The 23,629-nt window shown below is 44.4% G+C and overlaps 1 protein-coding gene and 1 long non-coding RNA gene across 4 annotated transcripts in view; both read left to right on the top strand.

Moving 5' to 3' along the window:
- Positions 1-1,198: 1,198 nt before the first annotated feature.
- LOC125413032 (uncharacterized) lies at positions 1,199-5,013 on the top strand. 2 transcript variants are annotated; one of them, XR_015736358.1, is made up of 4 exons: positions 1,199-1,369; positions 2,404-2,523; positions 2,684-2,722; positions 2,819-5,013. It is a non-coding gene; the product is annotated as an uncharacterized LOC125413032 (long non-coding RNA). The 2 variants fall into 2 exon arrangements; XR_007235804.3 differs by having other exon boundaries at positions 1,203-1,369; positions 4,725-5,013.
- A 2,216-nt stretch (positions 5,014-7,229) lies between these two features.
- Positions 7,230-23,629, top strand: part of Osbpl11 (oxysterol binding protein like 11) — a 60,099-nt gene continuing 43,699 nt past the window's right edge. Inside the window, exons 1-3 of one of the 2 annotated variants that reach the window (XM_048454093.3) lie at positions 7,975-8,111; positions 16,508-16,661; positions 21,991-22,059. In XM_048454093.3, coding sequence (XP_048310050.3) covers positions 16,630-16,661; positions 21,991-22,059 — 101 coding nt within the window. In that variant the 5' untranslated portion in view covers positions 7,975-8,111; positions 16,508-16,629. Of the gene's footprint in view, positions 8,112-16,507; positions 16,662-21,990; positions 22,060-23,629 lie in introns of both variants that reach the window. The other variant, XM_048454092.3, reaches the window with a different exon arrangement.

Genomic DNA, 23,629 nt, shown 5'->3' with positions numbered 1-23,629 from the left:
CTGCCTGCCTCTGCCTCCTGAGTGCTGGGATTAAAGGCATGCGCCACCATCACCCACCTGGTGAATGTCTTTTAAAATAAAATTGCAAAGGCTTTGTGGGAAGATGCAGGGTTCAGCTGAGGCATTGCTGGCAATGATAGTAGATTGTGCCCTCAATGCAGAGAAATCAGGGATCTCCATCTGAAACCTCCCTTGCCTAAGAGCAGGTCCAGAGAAGGCTCTGAAATGCAATGTGGAATATGTTAAAAACTGAATAATCTTACGCCCTTGGGCCCTTAGGATAAAACCTATCTAACTGCAGCAGACACAAAGCCCACAGAGGTAAGTCTGGCCAAGAACTCAGACCAGAGGCTGGCAGATGAGGGGTTAAAAAGGTTCCTCAGCAATGGGATGCCTGTAAGGTTATGGGCTGTTGGTAATCATTGTGAAGCTCTGCATTCTAATTTCTGCCTTTCTACTTAGCATCTATATGGTTTGAATCAAGACCATTCAACAGGTCCTGGTTCACCTGCCTGCAAAACAGGGCTGTTATTGCTAGCACTCACCCTATAACAATGTACACAGGACATACTCAGTCATTGAGTCAGTGCCTGGCAGTTTCTCTATCCTATAAAGGAAGCAAGGTGGCTGCTGAGATGGCTCAGTCCATTAAGGGGCTTGCAGCATCATCCAAGCTTGATGATCTGACTTTGATCACTGAGACCCACTGCAAGTTGTCCTCTGGCTGTCACATGTGAACCCTGGAACGTGCACATATACACAGAGACACACACACACATACATATACACATATGTATACATATATACACATATATGCACAATAAACAAATGAATTTGTAAAAAGGTTTTGTTTTGGTTTGTTTGTTTGTTTGTTTTTGTTTTTTTGAAACAGGGTTTTTCTGTGTAACAGCCAGAGAACTCTCTGTAGATCACACTTGCTTCGAGCTCCCCTAACCTCTGTCTCCCGAGTGCAGTGTGAGCACCACCACCCGGAAAAAAAAAAAAGTTTTTCTCAAGCAAAAATCCCTACTCTTTCTCAGCCGTCATCCTACGGGTTTTGGGCACCAGCGCCCCCTGCCGGCCTCATCGGGCATCGTCATCCCCAGGACCAGGAGGAGAAAATGTGCCTGCATAGAATGTGCTCAAGTCCTCCTCTCTTGCGGGCGTGAATTCCCTGGAGAAGCTCCAGTGAGGCCACTCCCACTTCCGGGCGGAACCTGGCAGGGGCCACCTGACTCGCTAAAGATGGCGGCGCCCAGGGAGGTGGCGTGAAAGTTGTGGAAAGTCGGAGTGGTGGCGTGCGTGAATCAGAAGCATGGAAGACTTAGGAGCCATGTCGCGACTGATCACGAAGAACCTCCCTAATGGGGTGAGCAGGAGCTAAAGGAGGAGTCCGGAAGTGAAAGCGGGGTTCCGGAAAATGAGGCTGAAGGATGGAGTGATTCTTAAGTCTGAGGCAGGACTGGGGAAGTTCGAACCCAATAGGACGGGGACCCCTTCTGACCACCCTAAAAGGCGGGAAGAGTGGCTGTTGTCATTATAATTACCACCATTGATTGCCACTTTATGGGTGCCTGACTCCAAAACGGATAATCCTGGTCCAGGCAGATGCCAACCCCTCACCTTCTGCCTCGGATCCGGTCACCTCTGTAGTTGTTGACCCCATGTATCCACGCAGTTCTCTCCCCCACTCCCGAGGCTGTTGGGGGAAATAGGAGGGGAGGTGACTCTCAGAACCTGAGTAATGGGAGCGGCTTTCAGTGGTTTCTCCTTAAGTGGAGACGGGGCAACCCAGCCGTGATCACAGACCCTGGCATCCAGTAGGCAGGCATTAGGTAACTGCATGCCGTGCCGGGTAAAGGAGGAAACCAGCGCGTGTATGTGGTGATAGAGGACCAGATGGACACTCAGAGGACCCCTTCTTGTGGTGGTGGTTAATTTTGGTCAACTTAATACAAATCGGAGTCACTTAGAAAGAGGGAACTTCAACTGATGAATTGCTTCCATATGATTGCTCAGTGGACAAGTGATGGGTGATTGCCGTGGGAGGGCCTAGCCCACTGTGGGTGGTGTCACCGCTCGGCTGCGTAAACATACTAGCTGAGCAAGTATGTCTGCAGAGTTCCTCCATGGTCTCTGCTTCAGTTCCTGCCTTGGCTTCCCTGAATGATCCACTGTAACTGGGACCTGTAACCCAAATAAGCCATTGTCCTCCCTAAGTTGCTTTGGTCTCTCTGTATGACAGCAGCAGGAAGCTGACCAGAACACTTACTGTTCCACTATCACAGAGCAAGCTCAGCTACAGACTTGTTTCAAAGCCAGTTCAGCTCCTGGAGCTGAAGGAGGCATACACGTGCCTGGGTGTTGCCGCAGCTGTTGAAGCCAGCTCTTTTTCCCATACAGGTGGAATTCTGCAAGTCCTTTGGAGACCCAACGAAACCCTGAGCCTGGAGCAAACATGCCCAGAAGTGCAACCAGCCCAAACAGTCACCACTAGACTCCATTCTCTCAGACACTATAAAAGTATGTAGGCGATGTCCCCAGCCCTGTGCCCAGTGTTGGCAGGGTGGTCTCTGGCTGGGAGGCAGTTGAAAGTATCTTTTGGATGGTTTTGGAAGGTGGGTATGCAATTCGTCTTCCCTCCTCCAGCATTGCTGTGACCCTGTCTGCCTTCCGCTTTCAGATTGACAAAAAGAACAAGGTGCCCAGTGACCTGGAGCAGGTGAGTGTTCTGTGGGTGGAAAGAGGGGGGGCTGCAAACATTGAGAGGGTGGAGGGCTGGAGAGCCTCTGCCTCTACCCCTGGCTGACTGCCACAGCTGAAGGAAGATACTGAAAGACCCCCGATTTGGGGAGACTCTCACTCGAGCCTCGGGATGACACGAATCCCCCCAGTAACTCACGAGAGACCGTCCTTGCTGCAATCACACGATGTTTAATGACAAGACGACAAGACGACAAGACGGGGACCAGTGCACTGGGGCCGAGACTCATAACCCACGCAGGGGAAGAGTTCGACCTCGAGTGACCGGGAGAAGTAGTTTTATAGGAAGAAACCACGCAGCACAGTAATCCGAAAGGGGGGCAGGGAGGGTGTCACAGAAAACTGAAAATTCCAGAGATGATTACAGGGGGGCAACTCCCTGCCTCTCAAGATCATTCTCAAGGTCGTTATCAGCTAGTTCCTATACCAATGATAATTACTAGGGGGTGATAATTACTAGGGGGAATCTCTCTGTTTCTCAAGATTACTCTCAAGATTACAATCTACCTTTATCTTCAGCTAGTTCCTGAAACCCTGAAATTGGTTAATCCTAGATTTCTGATTCTTCTCTTCCTGCTAGATTTTTGGCTCTATTTTCCTGCTAGGGGGATCTGGATTTATCCAGGTCTTTCAATACCAAGTTCCAGGAGTTCCTGTCACTTCACCAGAAGAGGGCCCAGGTGGGCAAACCATGCTTTGTCTTTTATTGTCTCATTTTAAATGACATCTTACAAAACTTCTCTTTATACATATTTTTCTTGCTCTATGTCAGCCAGGTTCTTCAATTCCTCTCACTGATTTGCTGTTTCATACTCCAAATTCTTTTATTTATCTTATTTTAGGTGTGGGAGGTTACTTCTATGATGCCCCATGTGCTGGTCATAGTCAAAAATGCCTTTTAGATATAGAGAAGTAGATTAGTTGGGAACCCCACTACACCCAAGGCTGTGCTGATAACCAGAACCCAGCCACATCATTCACTCAAGATAACCAGACACAACTACGTGTGCAGAGAACTCCGTGGTGCCCATTTGACACAGTACTTATGCTCTGCACATCTTCAGGACTGCTGCAGGCATTGGAGAGACACCACCTTAATGTGCCCTGGGGTTGGAGAGTCTCTTGGGTATCCTAGCCTTACAACCAGGGACTACCCTATCTTAGGCTAAGACACACCACACAGCATAGCAGCCTTGGGGAGATATGCTTAGGACTAAAGTTAGGAACTTAGAGTGTAAAAAACCTGTGTGGTTACCCTCAGCAAAATAAATATAATTTTCGTTATCCAGGTATGGTGGCATACATCTTTGTAATCCCAGCACTCATGCAGGCGGATCTCTGTGAGGGAGGCCGGCCTGGTCTACAAAGTCAGTTGCAGGACAGTCAGAGCTGTTACGCAGAGATATCCTGTCCTTAAAACAACAATCCAATAAGCAAAATACATGGGCCTCCACCGCAGGCTGCCTAGCGCTTTCGTGAGAACCAGAGTCATGTGTTGGAGGCTCTTTATGTTTTCACTGCCCTAAACAAGCTTGTTTGACCCGTCTGTACCTTCACCTGTGCTTGATCACATAGGTGGGAGGTACGTGAGGGGTGGGGAGAGAATGGGTGTTGGGGGACAGGGAAACATGTAGGCAGGAAATACATCAGGGTATGTGCTTGCTCCTGATTGGACCTTGTGGGGTTGCCTTTTTAAGCCTCTGCAATGACTTGTGGTCATTTTTCTGGGAACTCAGAAATGGATCTTGCTAGAGCCCATCCAGTTGGCCCATACTTAATTAAAGCTTGCTTCAAATTTGGCTTTACAGTATGGTGGTGGCTTATTCTTGACCAGTGGGATTAACACGGTATACGTTCATTGATCTTGTGAGGAATTAGAGTTTATATTTAGTAGGGACTGTAAAAATCGAAATAATTATGAAAGCCAAGGTTACATTTTAAGTTTTAATTGCTATGCCTAGGAGATTCAAGAAACAAAAATTGCCTCTAGTCTGCAAGCCCCTTGCTCAAGGACAGAGAGTTCCTGAAATGCTGGAGGCGATTGTTTATGGGGTTAACAAGGAGGTTTTCACTTCTCTACAAATTTGTTTCACCCTTCTCCTCCTGATGTGCTTGATCACCTGTGGGGAGAGGTTCGGAGGCAGGAAAAAGGTCAGGATTTGAACCCTGGTTGGACTTGATGGGAAATTCGCTGGCCTACTCTTGGATGCACCCCAATAAAAATCAAGCTTGCTTCAAATTTGGCACAAATCGTGGTAGTAGTCTTATTATCTACGGTGGGATTAACACAATCACTCTTATTGTATAGACACACAATCAAGGTTTAAATAAGGTGAAAGATTTTAAAGAGGGCCTGCAGCCAAGAAGAGTACCAATGTTACGAAATTAGTATGGTTATAACAATGATACAAATTAACTCTACAACAATGTTTTACAGTTAGTATCTTCTTCCCAGTGTGTATCACTTCACACACTCAGAGGGTAATAAAAGAAAAACCGCTCTTTAATAATCGCGCACATCCTCCTCTGACTCCTGCTCAAAGAGGAGCTGGTCCTGAGTAGAAGATTCTACTAACAAGCATGCCTTAGGCTATGCATTCTACGCAAGCTGTAGTTGTTTTTTTTTTAACTCTTGTTCTTTGGGGGCCCACCACCGAGATGCAAAAAAGTACACAGAAAATACACGGAGACTTATTTTTTCTTATGAAAGCCTGGCCTTAGCTTGGCTTATTTTTAGCCATCTTTTCTTAATTTAAATTATCCCATCTACTTTTTGCCTCTGACTTTTTTTTTTTTTTTTTTTTTTTTGACAGGGTTTCTCTGTAGCTTTGGAGCCTGTCCTGGAACTAGCTCTTGTAGACCAGGCTGGCCTTGAACTCACAGAGATCCGCCTGCCTCTGCCTCCCAAGGGCTGGGATTAAAGGCGTGTGCCACCACTGCCCAGTGCTTTTACCTTTTTCTTTGCTTCTTACTCTGTGGCTGACTGTGTGGCTGGTGGTTGGCCCCTCGTCCTATTCCTTTCTCCTTTCCTCCTCCTCCCCCTCGTCCTGTTTATCCTCTCTGCCCACCAGCCCTGCTTATTCCTCTCCTGCCTCGCTATTGGCCATTCAGCTCTTTATTAGCCTGATCAGGTGTTTAGGCAGGCAAAGTAACACAGCTTCACAGAGTTAGACAAATACAACATAAAAGAATGTAATACAACCGGGTGGCGGGGGTGCATGCCTTTAGTCCCAGCACTGGGAAGGCAGAGACAGGTGGTTCTCTGTGAGTTCAAGGCAAGCCTGGTCTACAAAGAGAGTTCCAGGACAGCCAGGACTATGACATGGAGAAACTCTGTCTTGAAAAACAAAAACAAACAAAAAAGTACACTACACCCATGTTTTTTTTTCAAATAGTTGTCACTCAGGTTCACCTTGCCCACCTGGCAGAATTACACTTTTCCTATGAAGAGACAGCCAATGGCAGGTCAGGCCTTATGAATGGTTGTGGCCCTGCTCTGCCCCCTTTGGTAAGGGGATAGACCTAATGGCTGGTTGTAAGTGAGGGTTGTCTCCTTTTGTTACAGAGTTGGAGTCTAACTGGAGGTCAGCTCAGCGAATAAACCTTCTTAGAGACCCTGAGCTGCAATTATGGCACAGTTTTTTCCTTACGGCTTGCAGCAAGCCTGGTTGTACACTGCTTTTCAGTAGTACTGGAGGCAGCACTCCCTTAGCTAAATTCTGCTTTGTATAACTTAACATTTCTTATGCAAGTTTATTGTCAAATCCTTTCTAGCATCAATCTCATTACTTCAAATTTTTCCTGCATCACCAAGATCTCTAATTTCTAAGACAATTTCCTTTCCTTTTTTTGTGGAGGAGTGTGGTAGTGGGGGGTGGGTATTTTTATTTATTTATTTATTTTATTTTGGTTTTTCGAGACAGAATTTCTCTGTGTAGCCTTGGCTGTCCTGGAACTCACCATGCTGGCCCCGAACTCACAGATCCGCCTGCCTTCGGAGTGCTGGGATTAAAAGCATGCATCACCACTGCCCGGCTCATTTTATTTTTTAAGACTGATATACCTTAGTCCAATTTCATGTTTTGTTTTGTTGTTCCAAAATCACCGAACAGCAGGTGTTTTATCCCTTTGCTCCGTATATTCTTAATTTCATTCATTCATTCATTCATTCATTCATTCATTTTAGGTTCCCTTAAAAAGACACGGAAGGGGCTCTACAAGAGAATGTAAGAGCTGTTTAGCAAGGCCATTTCATTCCTTTGTTTCTCCCTCCCTCCCAGCGGCTCTTCCCCGCAGCTTCGTCCTCCAGCTCCTCCTCGCCCTAAAGACTCCCTGTCACCGCCTCCTTTTGGGCTCGGCTGCCCCAATCAAAGATGGCGCCGGCGCTTCAGCTCTAGCGGAAATGAGCTCACACGACACCGGAAAGGAAGGCGGGGAGAGCTAGCAGGCGGGTGGGTGACCGGCTGTGGGTGGGGCGGCGGCCGGGGCCCTGGCTTTTACGTTTGGGGCTGGGGCGGCTCCTGGGACCCGTCGGCTCCGGTGAAGTCCGCCGAGCGTCACTACCAGGGGTGTCGGAGGAGGCCTCCGCGAACCTCTCGCCTCCGACCCCCGCTGAAGCGGCCTCGGAGCCGGCGACGTCTGCCCGACCCTCGGCGGGCTGCGCGCGACCGCCCCGGCTCAGTCTGGGGCTGCGGCGGGAACCGCCGAACTGGCTGGACGGGTCCTTTTTTCTGAGGACCAGGCGGAGGAGAAGAGGCTGCGCGACCGGCCCGCCTCCCGAGCCCTGAGGTCAGGCCGCGGGCTCCGGGGCTCCTCGGCCGTGGTCCCCCGTCCTTGCCCCCGCGTTCCCGGCCGGAGGACCCGCGACCTCGCCCGCGCCGCCCGGCTGCTCCTCCGAGTGTGGCAACGAGCCCTCTGGCGGGGTGATCTGTCCTTGTTCTTGCTCGGGAGAGGCAGCTATCGGAAGGGGACCTGTGCTCTTTAAAAGTTTGAACCAAAGTGGAAATGCGTGTCCTCGTTTTCTGGACCGCTGACGGTTTCCACTCTAACCGCGGTCTGAGATCACATTCAGAGTAAAAAAAGCAAGAGAGAAAGGAGGAAAGTACCTACAAGAGCCCTCTGCAGGAGATTCCTCTCGCCCGACAAGGGCAGATGAACTTTGGAGTTAAGATGCAGGGAGGTGAGCCGGCATCGATCCTGAAAGTCTCCGAGAGTGAAGGAAAGCTGGAGGGTCTGGCCACGGCGGTGACCCCGAACAAGAACAGCAGCAACAGCAGCTGTGGGGGTGCCATCAGCAGTAGCAGCAGCAACAGCAGCCGCGGTGGCAGTACGAAAGGCTGGCAGTACAGGTATGGTCCTTCAAAGTGATGTTCTGGGGTGGAAGTGAGTGTTTTGGGTTTGCATGTTGCAGTTGGAAGGCCACTTCCGAAGCAGCTGATCGTTCCTGGAGCTAGAACCCCTGCTTCCTGTATTCATTCAGAAATACATTCAACAGGTATCTGTTGAGGCGTTTTGAGGAATTCGGAAATGTACCCCAGAATTTCCTCTACTGCTCAAAGGTTTATTCGTCTTCTGATTTCTTTCTGTCCTCACTTCTGTTTTTGCCTCTGTTGTAATTTGTTTACGAGTAAGCCTGGGTGGCTGTTAGAGCAGAAACTGTTGAACTCAGCAGCTAGCAAGCGCTGCGTGCTCTAAGTTGTGGAAGAAGGGAGGAAGAAGAGTGCCCTTCCCTTTGGGTGCTTGTGACTTAGAAACGGGGAGGGACGTAAATACTTAGGGTTCAAAGGCGAAGAGACAGTATGAACAATTATTATAAATAAAAAATTTAAGGAACAAGAGTTCTTGGAGAAACAACAAAAGCTTCGTGTGTGTGTGTGTGTGTGTGTGTGTGTGTGTGTGTGTGTGTGTGTGTTTTAATATACGTGAAGTGTAGAGAGAGATTATTGTCCATAATTCTAAGAATGAACAAAATCCGGGCATCCTGTGATGTTGGAACTACAGTGATGAATACTTAAATTTTGGTTAACTGCCTGGGAATTTAACTACAAGGGTTTTTTTTTTGTTTTTTGACCGTTTTAAGCTTTGACTGCACTTGTGAAACGTGTGTGAAACTTAGAAGGGGTTAGAACCAACATATTGTGAATACTATTACGTGAAGTGTGCCTGTATTACAATATGCAAACATGTACTGGGTGTGGCGGCATTAGAATATCTGTGAGTTCCAGGATGGATAGCAAGGACTACATAGAGAGTCTGTATGAACCCCTCCCACCACCAAAATCAAACTAAACCGCCTAATATGCAAATATATGTGTATGTGAAATATGCATGGCTTGACTTTGCAGAAGTAAGAAGAGTAGGTAACTTTTTAATTGGCAAATGGGTATTGAACTAAAGGCAGCATTATTCCCTCCCCTTTTGTGATTTTCTTCATTTTATTTTTTTATGTGTACGAGTGTTTACCTACATGTATGTATGTTTGTAGGTGTGTGCTTTGGTTGTCGAGGCCAAAAGAGGGAGTTATAGACAGTTGTGAGCTGACACATGGGTGTGGGACACCAAACCCAGATCGTCTAGAAGAGCAGTCAGTGACCTTAACTACTGAGCCATCTCTCCAGCCCTTTCCCTTTAGAGTTAAGATGAGCCCTTAGAAAATTCTTTTTGTGGGGGATATTTTGATATCACTAAAGGAAGTGAGGGAAAGTTCAAGATACCCAGAGTCCAGTCTTCTGATAGTCTTAATTCTGAAAACCACTCTGAACTAAAGTGGAAAATCAAATAGAATAGAGTAAATACTCAGTGCTCAACTTGTGGTCTCCTTTTCCTGGCTTCTTCCCCCAGGCTCAGAGTCTGAAGATGTAGAACAATAATAACAATGACAGAAAGCGGCCTCTCCTTTGCTCTAGGAAGCAGTTTATGCTTCCTGCCTCTATTTACTAAGTAGCCTATGCCGTTTGCTCTGTCCTTACCAAGTGGGTATTTTCACATCTTCATCCACTGAGCTCCCTGGAAGTAGACGTGCCTTTAGAATACTTTGACACTTCTCTCTGAGCCTCAGCTGCACCCTCGTCCCATTTTCTTGACTTACTGACAGTACTTTCTCTGGTTTATCCTACATGCCATTGGTTGGTTTTTCTTTGCCCTCTTCCAAGCTGGTCTTATGCTCTTGTGCTGTGGACTCTTTATCTCTTTCTCCTTTCTGACCTCAGCTAATGGAGTCTGAGTCAGGAAACCTTTCAGGAACTCTGGAGCCACGTACACTACTGCTGATCTGAGCATTACAAATCTCATCGGTAGCTTTAATCTCTACAATAATCTGATACTATCTCCATTTTGAAAATGTACATTGTTAGGTACGTGGTGTGTATGTGTGTGTGTGTGTGTGCATGTTTTGAGACAGGATGTCATGTAGCCCAGGCTTGCCCTGTTTGCTATATAACTGAGGATGACATTGAACTCCTGATCTTCAGGCATCCAAAGTGTTGAGATTATAGGCAGGCTTAAGATGTGAATTAACATTTTAAATGTTAATTAATATCATATTTAAAACATTTTGTTAGCTGAGCAGTGGTGGCCATGCCTTTCATCTCAGCACTCGGGAGGCGGAGGCAGGCGAATCTCTGTGAGTTCGAGCCCAGCCTGGTCTACAAGAGCTAGTTCCAGGACAGGCACCAAAGCTACAGAGAAACCCTGTCTCAAATAAATAAATAAAACATTTTGTTAACTTCTTTTTTTAAAAAAAAATAAGAATTTACATATATAACATATTTGCCTTTACATGCTTGTCCCAACCTCCCAACCATCCAGTTTTCTTCCCCAGAGAAACTATTTTTACTGACGTTTTTTTATTTGTGGTTGGTTTTGTTTTTTTTTTTTTTTTTGAGACAGGGTTTCTGTACATAGTCCTGATTGTCTTAGGATTCACTGTGTACGTCAGGCTAGCCTCAAACTCCCAGTAATCTTCCTGCCTCTGTTTCCCAAGTGCTGTGGTTTATGTCCCTCCCTCCCTTCCTCCCTCCCTCCCCCCTCCCTCCCTCCCCTCTCTCTCTGCCTTCCTATTGTGTTTTACTTGTGTGTATTCATGTCTTTGAGGACAAGTTCTCATGTGTATGTGGGTATGCATGCCTGAGAACACATGGAGCCCAGAATAGGGCATTGGGTCCCTCGGAGCTGGAGTTGCAGATTCTCTTGGAACTTGTGACTTGTTAAGTGGATGTTGGGCTTGGAACTCCAGTCTTCATGGTTATGCAGCTGTTGATTTTAACCTCTTACCCATTTCCAGTTCCTGCCTTTACCACCACCTGGTTTTATTTGAGACTCTCACTGTCCTGAACTTGTTAGGAAGACCAAGCTGGTCTCAAACTCATAGAGATCCCTGTTTTTGCCTCTCCAGTGCTGGGATTAAAGGAGTACAGCACCATGCCTGGTCCTCCAGCCCTTTTTATGGTCTTTTGCTATAGTGCCAGATAAAGTTGTATTATTTCTTTGTTTAGTAAATGTTTATTTATACTTAGTATGTTTTAGGATTTTATTCGTTTTTAGTAGTATAAGGAAAAAAACTAGAACCTTGCAAGCATGTAGGCCAACAGTATTTTATTTTTATATAGTTAAATTTTAAAAGTATATTGTATTTATTTACTTGTCTGTGTAAGGGCTAAAGCATAGCCCTTAGTTCTTTCCTTCCACTATGGGTTCCAAGGGTTGAAATCAGTTCATTAGGTTTGACAGCAAGTGTCTTTCCCCCACTGGACATCTCTGTGGCCCTTAATGCACTTTGTAGGACATAGACAACTCTTGTGTGTGTGGTGGTTGCACGTGGACACCAGAGATCATCAGCAATCTTTCTCAATTGTTTCCCACCACATTTTGATTTTAAGTATTTGAAAATGTATCATTCTTTGCGTGTGTGGTGTATGCGTGAGTGTTTCTATGCCATGGTGTCCGTGTGACAGTTAGAAGCAGTCTGTGGAAGTCGATGTTCTCCCTCCACTGAGGGGTGCAGAGATGGAATAGTGCCAGGCAAATCCTTGTACCTGCCAAGCTTTCTCCCTAGCGCTCATCCTCTGACTTTGAGCCAGGGTCTCTCACTGAATCCAGAGATTCTCCTTTCTTTAGCTCCTCATCAATGGAATTCCAGCTGCACACTGCTGTGCCCAGCTTTTATGTGGGTGCTGGGATCTGACTCAGGCTCCTCATGTCTCAGGACTCCCCACCTCCTTTTTAAAAATGGTGGTGCTGCGCATGTCTCTATTCCCAGCACTTGGTGGGCAGAGCCAGGCAGATCTCTGTAAATTCAAGGACAGCCTGGTCTACAGAAGGAGTTCCAGAATAGCCAGAGTTACACAGAGAAGCCTTGTCTTGAAAAAAATCAAAAAGAAAAAAAGAAAAGATATGTAGCAGCAAGCTTTCTTTTTGGACTATCTTCGGACCACCTGCCCACAAATAATGACCCATAGACTTATTATTATTTATGAGTGCTTGGCCTTACTTAGGCTTTTCTGACTAGCTCTGATAATTTAAATTAACCTACTTTTATCAATCTGTGTTCTGCCTTGTGGCTTGGTTACCTCTTCTTAGTACAGCACATCCAACTTGCTCCAAGTCTGCTGGTGAAATTATGCTCCTAGATACTTCCTCCTAGTATCTCAATCTCTCTCTTTCTTTCTCTCTCTTTCTCTCTGTCTCTGTCTCTCTCTCTCTGCCATTCAGCTTTTTATTACACCAATCACAGCACTACATCTTCACACAGTGTACAACTATTCCATAACAGAGAAATATAGGTGAGCCAAGTGTGTTATTACCATGTTACAGATTACCCCCAAGTTTAGTGACTCAATTTACTAAAGCAATACCTTTGTATGTTTGAGGGAGGTGATGAGGGGAAAGTTGGAGAATGGGATGGACAGGGGAATGGGGCAGATGGACGCCAGGTTTCCTTGTTACTGAGGCTGTCCCAGAACTCCAGAACGTCCTGCCTCAGCCTTCCAAATTGATTAAAGACACGCTGGCAACACTGATATTTCAGTGTGTGGGTGGTGTTCAGCTGGCTGTGTTCTTCACTGAAGCCACGGTCACTCAGAGGCTTGAATTCGGATAGGAAGGTTCTGCTTCTTACTGTTCCCTTGGGCTCACAGCATAATTCAGTTCCCTTTTCCTTACTGGACAAAGATCCCAGGTCGTCATGGCTCCTGGTCAGAGACCATGTGGACCTTTCCACAGAATATCCTGTAGCTGGGCAGTGTGTTTCATCAGAGGCAGGAATTAGAGTGAGAACTCTTAGCCAGACTCAGTCAGGTGCAGTCTTTCTAACCTAAGCGCGGAAGTGACAGCACATTGGAAACCTGGCTTACACAGGGCTTGCACGCCAACTGTCTGGATTATTGGGTATATGCCAGAAAATGTCTGCCATAATTAGTAATGTCATGGAGTCTGGACGATCACCCAATAGTGAGCTTTTTTATTTGTTTTGTTTGTTTTTCAAGACAGGGTTTTTCTGTGTAGCTTTGGAGTCTGTCCTGGAACTTGCTTTGTAGACCAGGCTGGCTTCTAACTCATGAGATGTGCCTGCCTCTGCCTCCCGAGTACTAGGAGTAAAGGTGGCTTCCTGAGATCTTTTTTATTTTTTATTTTTTTTGATATGGTCAAACAAATTTGATTTGATTGTTAGGGAATAAGAAGCATTTGGGTGCTAGGAAATGAACCACAGTGATCTAGACACAAAACAGTAAGGGTAAAGGGAGATTCGGATGAGAGGTGGTACTGAAGGAAGGAAATACAAATTGACCCCAGTCGTCACCCATATTTAAAATTCTGAAAATCCAGAGAAGAAATTAATTTGGGTCAGTTGGATTATGCATTTGGCTTAATATGCCCAGTATTTACTTGGGCTGTTCATATTCAGCTAGCTTCAGAATAGAGGGATGGAGAATAGAGGTAATGGTCTTTCTGGTATTCAGCATGTCCTCTCTCGCCACACTTGATCCTCGCAGTTCTCAGAGCTGTAGTACACTGTCTCTGTCACACAGTGGAAGAAAATGTGAGTGGAAATGAGTTGGCCAGAATCCCACAGCTTGGAAGACTTTTTATTTCTAGGTAGTTACTGTATAGAGATATTAAAAGAAGAGAGGCTGAAAATGAGCGGATACTTATTGATGATAGTTTAATACATGGTTTGTCTCATGTTTTTCTAGGGCTCTGACTCATAACAAATATTTTTGAGCCTCTTCAGTGTGTGAGCCGCTCTCTTACTCAATACCCATTTATGTGCATAGATATACACACCCAGACAAGTGGAACATGAAAGCTCTTGGGCTTCATTTTCAGCGTCATTGAAAAAATCAGGAGAAAGAACCTCGTTGGTATTTGCAGACTGTCTCATGATGACCTTAAGAAAAAGTTGGTTGAATTTATTCCGTTAGCCTTAAATTATCTTTCTTTTAGAGTCATTTATATTCATATATGGATTTTATTTACCGTTTGTAGGGAAGATAGCATTCTTAATTCTGGAGCCTTCCTTTTTCACAGTGAATGGTAACAGTTCATAAGTAAATTTCAGTGTCACCTGCAAGGAAAGTCTCCAATTCTATCACTACACTGTCTGTTTTTTGAAGTGGGCAGAAAGGAACAAACCAAAGGAAGCAGTGAAAGGCAAGCTTGGGCATGTATGGTAGGGACTACCTTTTCTCAAAAGTTTTAAACTTTTAAATATTTTTATTTTAGGCTCAAAAAAAAAAAAAAAACCCCAGCTAGCCATGATGAACTAACAGGCAGATCTCTTTCCTTCCTTCCTTCCTTCCTTCCTTTCTTTCTTTTTGTTACTGGCCAATCAGCATTTTATTAAAAATAATGCAAGTAATAGGATAAAAGACCATTGTCCCACAGCATTTACTCCCTTAAAAAAAAAAAAAACCCAAGAACTCTGAATCTAATATCCTTTGTTTAACTTTTCTCCTGACCATTATCCATAACAACTTGTAACCAACATTCTAAACAAAGGAAAATATCCACAGTCCATTTTTTGGGAATGTGGGTGTAGTTTTCCAGGCTACTTCCTGCTGATTGGGGGCACTGATAATCTTATGGGGACCTAAACAAAATTTAAGATTATGGGCAAGTCCTGAGTGGAAAATTCTGTGAGGCTTGATCATCTCAGCCAGCACTCTTGAGGCTGTTCTGGAAGTAGAACTCAGACATTGGGACCATCTGCTCCTATCAGAGACTTCTCAGGTGGTCTTCCTTTATCAAACCTTATTTTTCTTAGCCTAGAATGAATCCACAGCCTCTCATTTCCTGTGGAAACAAAAGCAAAACTTCTTCTCCAAAGTAACATATCATTTGACTTCAATTTTGAAGTCAAGGCATTTACAAAATATTTGTTTTATTTATCCAGCAGCATTTATATTCAAATATCTTTTAGTAGCTGTTGCTTCTTCCTCAGCTGTCAAGCAATTCAAAGACAACATAATACCATACAGTATCCAGATTCTCTGTGTGTTTTCCATCTTTACATGGCTTTATTTTAAACTCCCTTTTATTTTTATTTTTAATTTTTGTCTTTTTGAGACAGGGTTTCTTTGTGTATCTTTGTCCTGGAACTCAGTTTGTAGACCAAACTGTCCTTGAACTCACAGAGATCTGCCTGCCTCTACCTCCCAGTGCTGGGAATAAAGGTGTGTGCCAACACACCCAACTATTCTCTTTTTTTTTTTTAAGGACTTTCTTCTTTTTCTTTTCTTTTCCAAGCCTACATAGTTTTTAAACCCACTGTAAATTGTTTGGAGGCTTTTTTTGTCTGAAACTATCTTTACTGTATCTCTCTTTTTCTGACCACATGAGTCTTTAATTTGCTAAGCGATATGACTAGGATTAAAGCCATGGCTTTGATAGCTGGATCCAGCCCATTCTTTAGCTTTCTGGGAGTCTAGCCTCATGGCGAAGGTTCTGGCCAGAGCGTTCTGGTATTTCAAGGTCTGTGCCACCACCAAGAAGCATGCAGGCAGCTTTTCATCAACACCATTTAAGTGTTTCATGGTAGAGCCTCTTAAAAGCCCTGCAAACTTTTTGCAGCTAAAGCTGAGTCAGGAAATCTCTCTTAAATGAGATGCATTTGCCTCTAGCAGCCCACCTGAGAAAATGCTGCTAACCATTAGCTGTGCTTAACTCTATTCTTTTCTAGAATAGAGTTTCTAGAATAGAGTTTCTAGAATTACTTCCCAAGCTCTCTCAGGCTTTCTGTGGATGCAGTTGTCCACACGTTGGGCACCATTTGTTGACCAAGGTTTTCTGTCCCACCTGGTCCTGCAGCAGTTAAGTCCCAAAGAATCACACAGAGGTCTACATTAGTTATAAACTGATTGGCCCATTAGCTCAGGCTTCTTATTTACTAATTCTTGTAACTTACATTAGCCTTACATGTAGCCTAGAAAACGACTGTGGAACAAAAGGTCAGTACTTTTGCTCACAAGACATGCCTTGGAAGACAGGGTTCTTATCTCATTTGTCATATGTTTGCTGTTTGTGATGAAATAAGGTCTCATGATGAAATAAAGTCTTGCTTGGCAGAGTCAGTAGTATTGCTCACTGCTTTTGACAAGATGTGTGTTCAAGCAAGACTTGAGGTTCTGCCCTTTAACACAGTCTATGTCCTCTATGTGGGCGTCACTTGCCCTCTGTGGCCCAGTGGGATTGGGCTGAAAATCTGTGCTGTTGTTGCCCTGAGAACTGAAGTCTGTCATTTCCCCCTCAGGAGTCTTCTGCTGCTGTCTGTGAACTTGTAGCATGCTAATTTGCTAGCTTGTGAGTAGGGAGATCCTCAGACCGTTTACAGTTTCTACAAAATAGCTACTGGAGAATAATACAGTAATAAAAATGAATCAAACCAATGGACTTGAGCTTGCTAGGTAAGTTCTCTACCACTGAGCTATGTCCCCAGCCCAATCAGTAGTTAAATATACATAATTATACATATTATGTTTGTATTTCATTTATATGGTCATTATTCATGATAAATCTATCTTTCACAAAGTTTTACCTTTAGGTCCTTCTAAGCTTCCACACATTCCACAAATCCAGACAGCTCCTAAGCTAAAAAGAACCAGAGCTAGACACACAGGCTGTTAACCGAAACTTCAGACTTCACCCCGTGATTCAGCGCTGTGGCCTGCCCTGATTTCATGCCCTCTTAAAGTTATGGATTGTGAGCCAGCAATCGGGAGGCAGAGGCAGGTGGATCTCTGTGAGTTTGAGGCCAGCCTGGTCTACAGAGCAAGTTCCAGGACAGGCTCCAAAGTTACAGAAAGAAATCGTGTCTCAAAAAAACCTAAAAAATTTTTTAAAAATTATGAATTGTAAGTTTCTCCTATATTTTAGCAAAACCAAGCACCATTTTGTTGCTTCTCCAGGAATGCGCACTCTTGTTAGCTCCAGTCTCTGATAGCACCGAGCTTGCTGGCCTCACAGTCACCTTGACATTCCCATAGGCCTCTGGCCTCGGCCTCGGCCACTCTTCTCTCCATTGCTGATAACCCCTTCATTTCACCCTTGAACTTTCCTTAGAGCTCTCTCTCAGGTCCTATCCATCTCTTATCACTTGTGTACCTTGAGTAATCATCTTGTTTACAATTGTGTCTTCAAATATGCTGTGTGCGCATAGACCAAGTGGACTGGAAGTTTCTGTCTGTGTCTCAGCCATGCTGCCTAACCAGGTGCTTTCCTCTGTGCCCCATATGGGTCCTTAAGGCCACTATGGAAATTTTTTTTCCTGAGACAGGGTTTCTCTGTAGTTTTGGAACCTGTCCTGAAACTAGCTCTTGTAGACCAGGCTGGCCTGGAACTCACACCACCTGGCCACTGTGCAAATTACCAGCAAATGCAAATTCCTCTGTGACCCAGTTGGGTGCCTAGGTATTGCAGCTGAAATCTAGTTTTTCCCTTTGTCTCTGTCTCTCTTCTGTCCCTTTCTTGTTTCATACTTCATCAGTACCAGGTCCTATCACCCAGCCCTCTTACCATAGAGTTCTGTTCTTTGTTTAATGACATACCCTTTTTAGACAAGTATCATATGTATTCTCTCATCTGTGGTTCCTAGAGTGCATATAGATACATAAAATTATCCTGTGAATGTGATGTGAAAGTAGAAGCAAAACTACTTAGTGGGGCAAAGGGTACTGATGGGGGGGAGGGAGGAGGGTGTGCTCAACATACAATATATACTTGTACAAAAGCTAGAAAAGTGAAAGAAGAGCTGGTAGTGGTGGCACACGCCTTTAATCCTAGCACTTGGAAAGCAGAGGCAGGTGGATCTCTGTGAGTTCCAGGCCAGCCTGGTCTATAGAGTGAGTTCTAGATAGCCAGGGTCACACAGAGAAACCCTGTCTTGAAACAAACAAAAAAGTGAAAGAAAAGGAAAGTCTTTTTAAACAATTTGGATGGCAGCTAATACACTCATATTGTTTCTATGCTACAATGTGACAATGTGTTCTCTTTCTCTCTCTCTTTGTGTGTGTGTGTGTGTGTGTGTGTGTGTGTGTGTGATGTGATGTGTTTCTTCTGGGGTTAGTTACAAATCTCAGGTGGAAAGATGCTACCTTTATATATCCCTCACTTTTCAGTGGGTTTTCAGAGTGCTTTATGTCTAGTAAGAATCCTTAATTCTTTTTTTATTGGGGGGAGTTAAGACAGGGTTTTTCTGTGCAGCCCTGGGTGTCCTGGAACTCGCTCTGTAGACCAGGCTGGTCTCAAACTCAGTTACCCACCTCTCTGCCTCCTGAATGCTGGGATTAAAGGCACCACTGCCTGGGGAGTCATTTGTTCTTAACTGAATGTATCTGAAAGTATTTAAAAGCAAGCTTAGTTTTAGACATTTTATGTTTCTTAAGTCTGAAAGGTTAACAGTTACTGTGTTAGTCAGGCATGGAGCCTAACACCTGTGACCCTAGCCCTCAGGGAGTTAAAGTGGGAGAGATCACACATTCAAGGCTAGCCTAGGCTACATAGCAAGACTGTCTCAACAAGACTGTCTCAAAATAAAAACAAACAAAAAGAAATGTGTAGTAGTAATGGAGATTCAGATCTGAAACAGTTGTTGTCTAGGAGGGAGTGTCAGACTAAACATATTAATACCACTTTGTAATTCAGTTAAACAGCTCTTGAAAAGTTTCATAAACTTTAAGACCTTGAAAATAAATAAAAACATCACACAGTAATGAGATCCAGAGTCTCTCTCTACAATTTAACTGTTGTACAGTTTGAATAGGCTGGGAATGTACACCATGGATCTTTACATTCAGTTTTGCTTTTTTTTTATTTTATTTTTATTTTTATTTTTATTTTTTTCCCTCAAGACAGGGTTTCTCTGTGGCTTTGGAACCTGACCTGGAACTTGCTCTGTAGACCAGGCTGGCCTCAAACTCACAGAGATCCACCTGTCTCTGCCTCCCGAGTGCTGGGATTAAAGGCGTGCATCACCACCACCCAGCTCCTAAATTTTATGTTTTTAATATAGAATATATTTTATGCGCTTATCCATTTAAAAAAAGCCCATGGCAGTTTTAGAACTAGAAAAACAGTTAACTTTGTGTCCTCTTTCATAACTCTTCCTCATTAGCTGCATTCAGTCCTTCCTTATAGTTAGCCTTCCTTGTTCTGTCTTCATATTAAACTGTACCTACGTGTGCACACGTACAAATACCGCTTAAGTTATTATTTTATTATGAATATATTTTGGGGGTATTGCACATGCATGCTGGTGCCTGAGAAGGCCAGAGGCATTGGATCCCCCTATACTAGAGTTAAAAGCAATTGTGAACCACAGTTGCTGGGAACAGAACTCCTGACCACTGGGAGAACAGTAAGTGCTCTTATCCAGCAAGCCGTCTCTCCAGCCGCCTTCAGCAGCTGTTTTCATAGACAGCTTCCAGGACCAATTCCAAGGACACAGTACGCTGATCAGAGATATACCCAGTCTGCTAAGCAGTGGGCTACTGCAGCACTGAAAGTAACTTCTTCGCAGTTCAGTTTACAGGGTCTGGTTTTTATTACCTGTTAGTAGAACATAAAATAATGCATGATAAAATCTGTTAGGTAGTGTTTTCCTCAATTCAGAACCAGATTGTCTGAATAGTAAAGGTTCGTTAAGTGTGTACAAAAATGTCTATACTTCTAATGAGAGTGGAGCATGAGCCCTGGAGGATCATACACAGGGTCACAGGCTTTCATCAGACATTTCCTAAGAGATGCTTGAGATCAGCAATGTTTCAGGTTGGGAGGTTTCAGATTTTGGTGTATGCTTGTGGCTTTACTGGTAATATCCCTTAATCCCTTTGGATTTGGGATTTTTTAATTAGGAAGTGCTAGCTTGTGTAAGGAGTTAGCAGGGGGGGAAACATGAACAAAAAGATGTTCGGGTCCAGCACAATGTTACGCTGCATGCCTGTCATCCCCACACTTGGGAGGGAGACAGAGGCAGGGGAGTCAGGAGTCTAAGGTCATCCTTGGCTGCATAGTGACTTTGAAACCAGTCTGGGCTATAGGGAGATGGTGTTTTCCAAAACAAAACATTTGAGTCCCACAGCATCTTCCAGTGGCCACCAGGTAACACAGTTGTTTCACGTCAATAGATCCACCTGCCTCTGCCTCCCAAACACTGGAGTTAAAGGCATGCACCACCACCGCCGGGCTATGATAAATTTTTTTTACATTTTTTTTGTTGATATTTATTGAGCTCTACATTTTTATCTGCTCTCCTCCCTGCCTTTCCCCTCCCCTCTCCCCCCTTTAACCCTCCCTCAAGGTTCCCATGCTCCCAATTTACTCAGGAGATCTTGTATTTCTACTTTTTACTTCCCATGTAGAATAGATCTATGTAAGTCTCTCTTAGTGTCCACATTGTTGTCTAAGTCCTTTGGGATTGTGGTTTGTATACTGGCTTTCCTTTATGATACAATTTTTAATTGCTTGCTTTAATTAATTTTTGGTATGTGTGTGTAGGTGTGTGCGTGCGTGCATCCCTGTGGGCATGTGATGGCCAGACATCGGTGTTAGGTGTCTTCTCTATTGCTCTCTACTTTTTTCTCTATGTGTATACACACACAAGCGTGAGTGTGGGCCATGGCATGTTTGGAAGTCAGGACAACTTGCTGGAATCACGTTTCCTTCTACAGTGCAGGTTGAACACCCGAAACTCTTACCATCAGATTTGTTGGCCAATGTCTTCTCTACTGAGCTAGATCGCCAGCCCTTTACCTCATTCTGGGACCTGGAGCTAGACTGACTGGCCAGTGAGGCCTCAGGAGCTTTCCATTTCTTCCCAGCGCTGGGATCCTAGGCACGTGCAGTCACCATCCACCCTTTACATGGGGGTGGGGATCTGAACTCAGGTCCTCAGTGCACAGCAACCACTTTACCCGCTGAGCCATCTCTTCAGCCCCTCCTTGATAGCATCAACACATCTGTTTGAAGTATACTTAAAATCTTAGGAAAGTTTCTCCCATAATCCACTTGTAGATCGTCTGGAGGAGTCCAGCTGCAGCACTTTTAGGATGCCACTAGGTAGGGAGGACACCTCTGGGTAGAGGCTTGGTGTGGAGAGCCTGACTAAGAAGCAGTTCCCCAAATGGGGAATCATGAAATATCTTGATCCTTTGAGGAAGTAACTTCTGTGTGTACTTCCTCAGGCTTTGCGGACTGAGAGAGAGTGCAGGAGTCAGGGTACGGAGTTCTGGCACTGGACAGAGAAGGAGCACAGAAACAGTTTGGGGAAAACGATTGTGTGTTAAGTGCCCAAAGCAGAGGAAGGCTCTTCAGGAACTCATTTTGGGGTCGTTGTTTTAAATACAACACACAGAGTGTATTTGTTTCTGTATTTATGCAGTTTTATTTTTGAAATATTAGTAATAAGTGGACTATTGTACTTGTTTTGAAGAAATTTGGTAAATTAAAATCCTGTAAATAAAATTTTGGAGGAGGGGATCAGGGACCTTAGTGAATCTGTTTATTTTTCTTCTGAAGGGTTTGACACAGGACTCTCTGTAGCCCTGGCTGGCCTGTCTTTCCATTTGTTGACCGGACTGCCCTTAAACTCACAGAATTCTCCTGCCTCTGCTTTCCTGAGGGCAGAGACTAAAGGCACACATGCCTGTGCCTGCAAGTCTGGCAAGCTGATGTCTCTGCAGCTGTTTGCGAACCTTCTCACTGCTCACTAACTTTAGTTTTCTCCTGTCTTTCAAACAGCGACCACATGGAAAATGTTTATGGCTATTTAATGAAGTACACCAACCTCGTCACTGGGTGGCAGTACAGGTAAGTTGATTTCCTATCAGGTCAGCTTCCTAAGAGATTGGGAGCTGATTGTGTTATAGGCACACATCAGTACAAATAGCTTGGAGCCTTTTAGAGAAAGGTCTACCTTATCTCTCCTACAAGTGGATGGCCTTTTCCTTAGGTGGAGAGGTTGACATATGTCCAAGTGGCAGCTTCTAACTCTCAGAAATATCATTAAGAATAGAGTGCTGTGCTCACTTACCATGTGCTTTTACTGTGCAGAGGTGAGGAAAATGGGCATTTGTGTTTGATTCTCAAAGCTCTGTGACCTTGGAGGGTTAACTAGGCAGCCTACAGCCACACAGGCAGTGGGTGAGCAGGGCCTGGATCTCTCAAGTGCATGTGGACTTCACAGTTGCAGGCAAAGGTATTAAGCTTTTACTTTTTAAATTGAAATTAAATATATAGGATTTAAAGCATCCAACTCAGTGTTTTTAAATATAGTCACCATTTTGTTGAGCTGTAACAATCACCTATCTCTGGAACCTTCCTCATCGTCTCAATCTAAAACTCTGTACCCTTTATATAATAGTATCCCTCCACAAGCCTTCCCCCTACTTTGGTCTCTGGATTTTAATACTTCTGCCCCATGTCCATGGAGCCTACAATATGTGATCTTTGTGTGGCTTTTTATCTCGCTCTGCATAATTTCAAGATTTACCTGTATGAATCTAGACTTGTATCACAACTTTGAGTTTTTTTTTTGTTGTTGTTGTTGTTTCTTTTTTCTGAGAGAGGGTTTCTCTGTGTGCCCTAGAACTCAGTCTGTAGATCAAGCTGTCCTCGAACTCAGAGATCTGACTGCTTCTGCCTCCTGAGTGCTGGCAGTAAAGACGTGGGCTACCATCACCCAGCTCTTTGATGGTTTTTATTTTATTTTTATGTTTCTATGTGAATGTGTGCATGAGTACACCCCTGTGTACCTGAATGTCACAGCAAGCATGTGTAGATTAGAGTCAGTGCTATTTCCATCATGTGGTGCCCAGGAATTGAACTGACTTCTTCAGACTTGACAACACTCCCTTATCCACTGAACTATTTTGTTGGCCTAATTTTAAAAATTAATTATTTGTGTGTGTGTGTGTGTGTGTGTGTGTGTATACACGCGTGAGCAGCAAGCCATGTAACTTAGGACATCACACTGGCAGAAGTGCCTTCACCCAGTAAGCTGTTTCCCTGTTCCCATTATTTAAAGACCAGTAATAGTCCAGTGTGTATATGAGTCTATATAAAACCTTTGTTTATTCATTCATCTATTGATGGACATTTGGGTTGTCTCTACCTTTGGCAATTGTAAATAATGCTTCTGTAAATGGTGTGTTAGTATCTGTTCAAGTGTAACATGAAGGACCAGGCTTGTTGGGGTTTCTGTCCCGCCAGGTCCCCCAGCCGTTTAGTCCCAGAGAAAATCATACAGAGAGTCTGCATTAATTATAAAATGATTGGCCCATTAACTCAGGCTTCATATTAGCTCTTGTCACTTATATTAACCCATTATTCTGACCTATGTTAGCCACGTGGCTCAGTACCTTTCTCAGCGGGGCAGCTC

The sequence above is a fragment of the Myodes glareolus genome, chromosome 2 (genome assembly GCF_982192425.1).
Source record: "Myodes glareolus chromosome 2, mMyoGla1.1, whole genome shotgun sequence".
Taxonomy (NCBI): Eukaryota; Metazoa; Chordata; class Mammalia; order Rodentia; family Cricetidae; genus Myodes; species Myodes glareolus.
The sequence above is the reverse complement of the archived record's forward strand: the minus strand, read 5'-3'. Positions and strand labels throughout refer to the sequence as shown.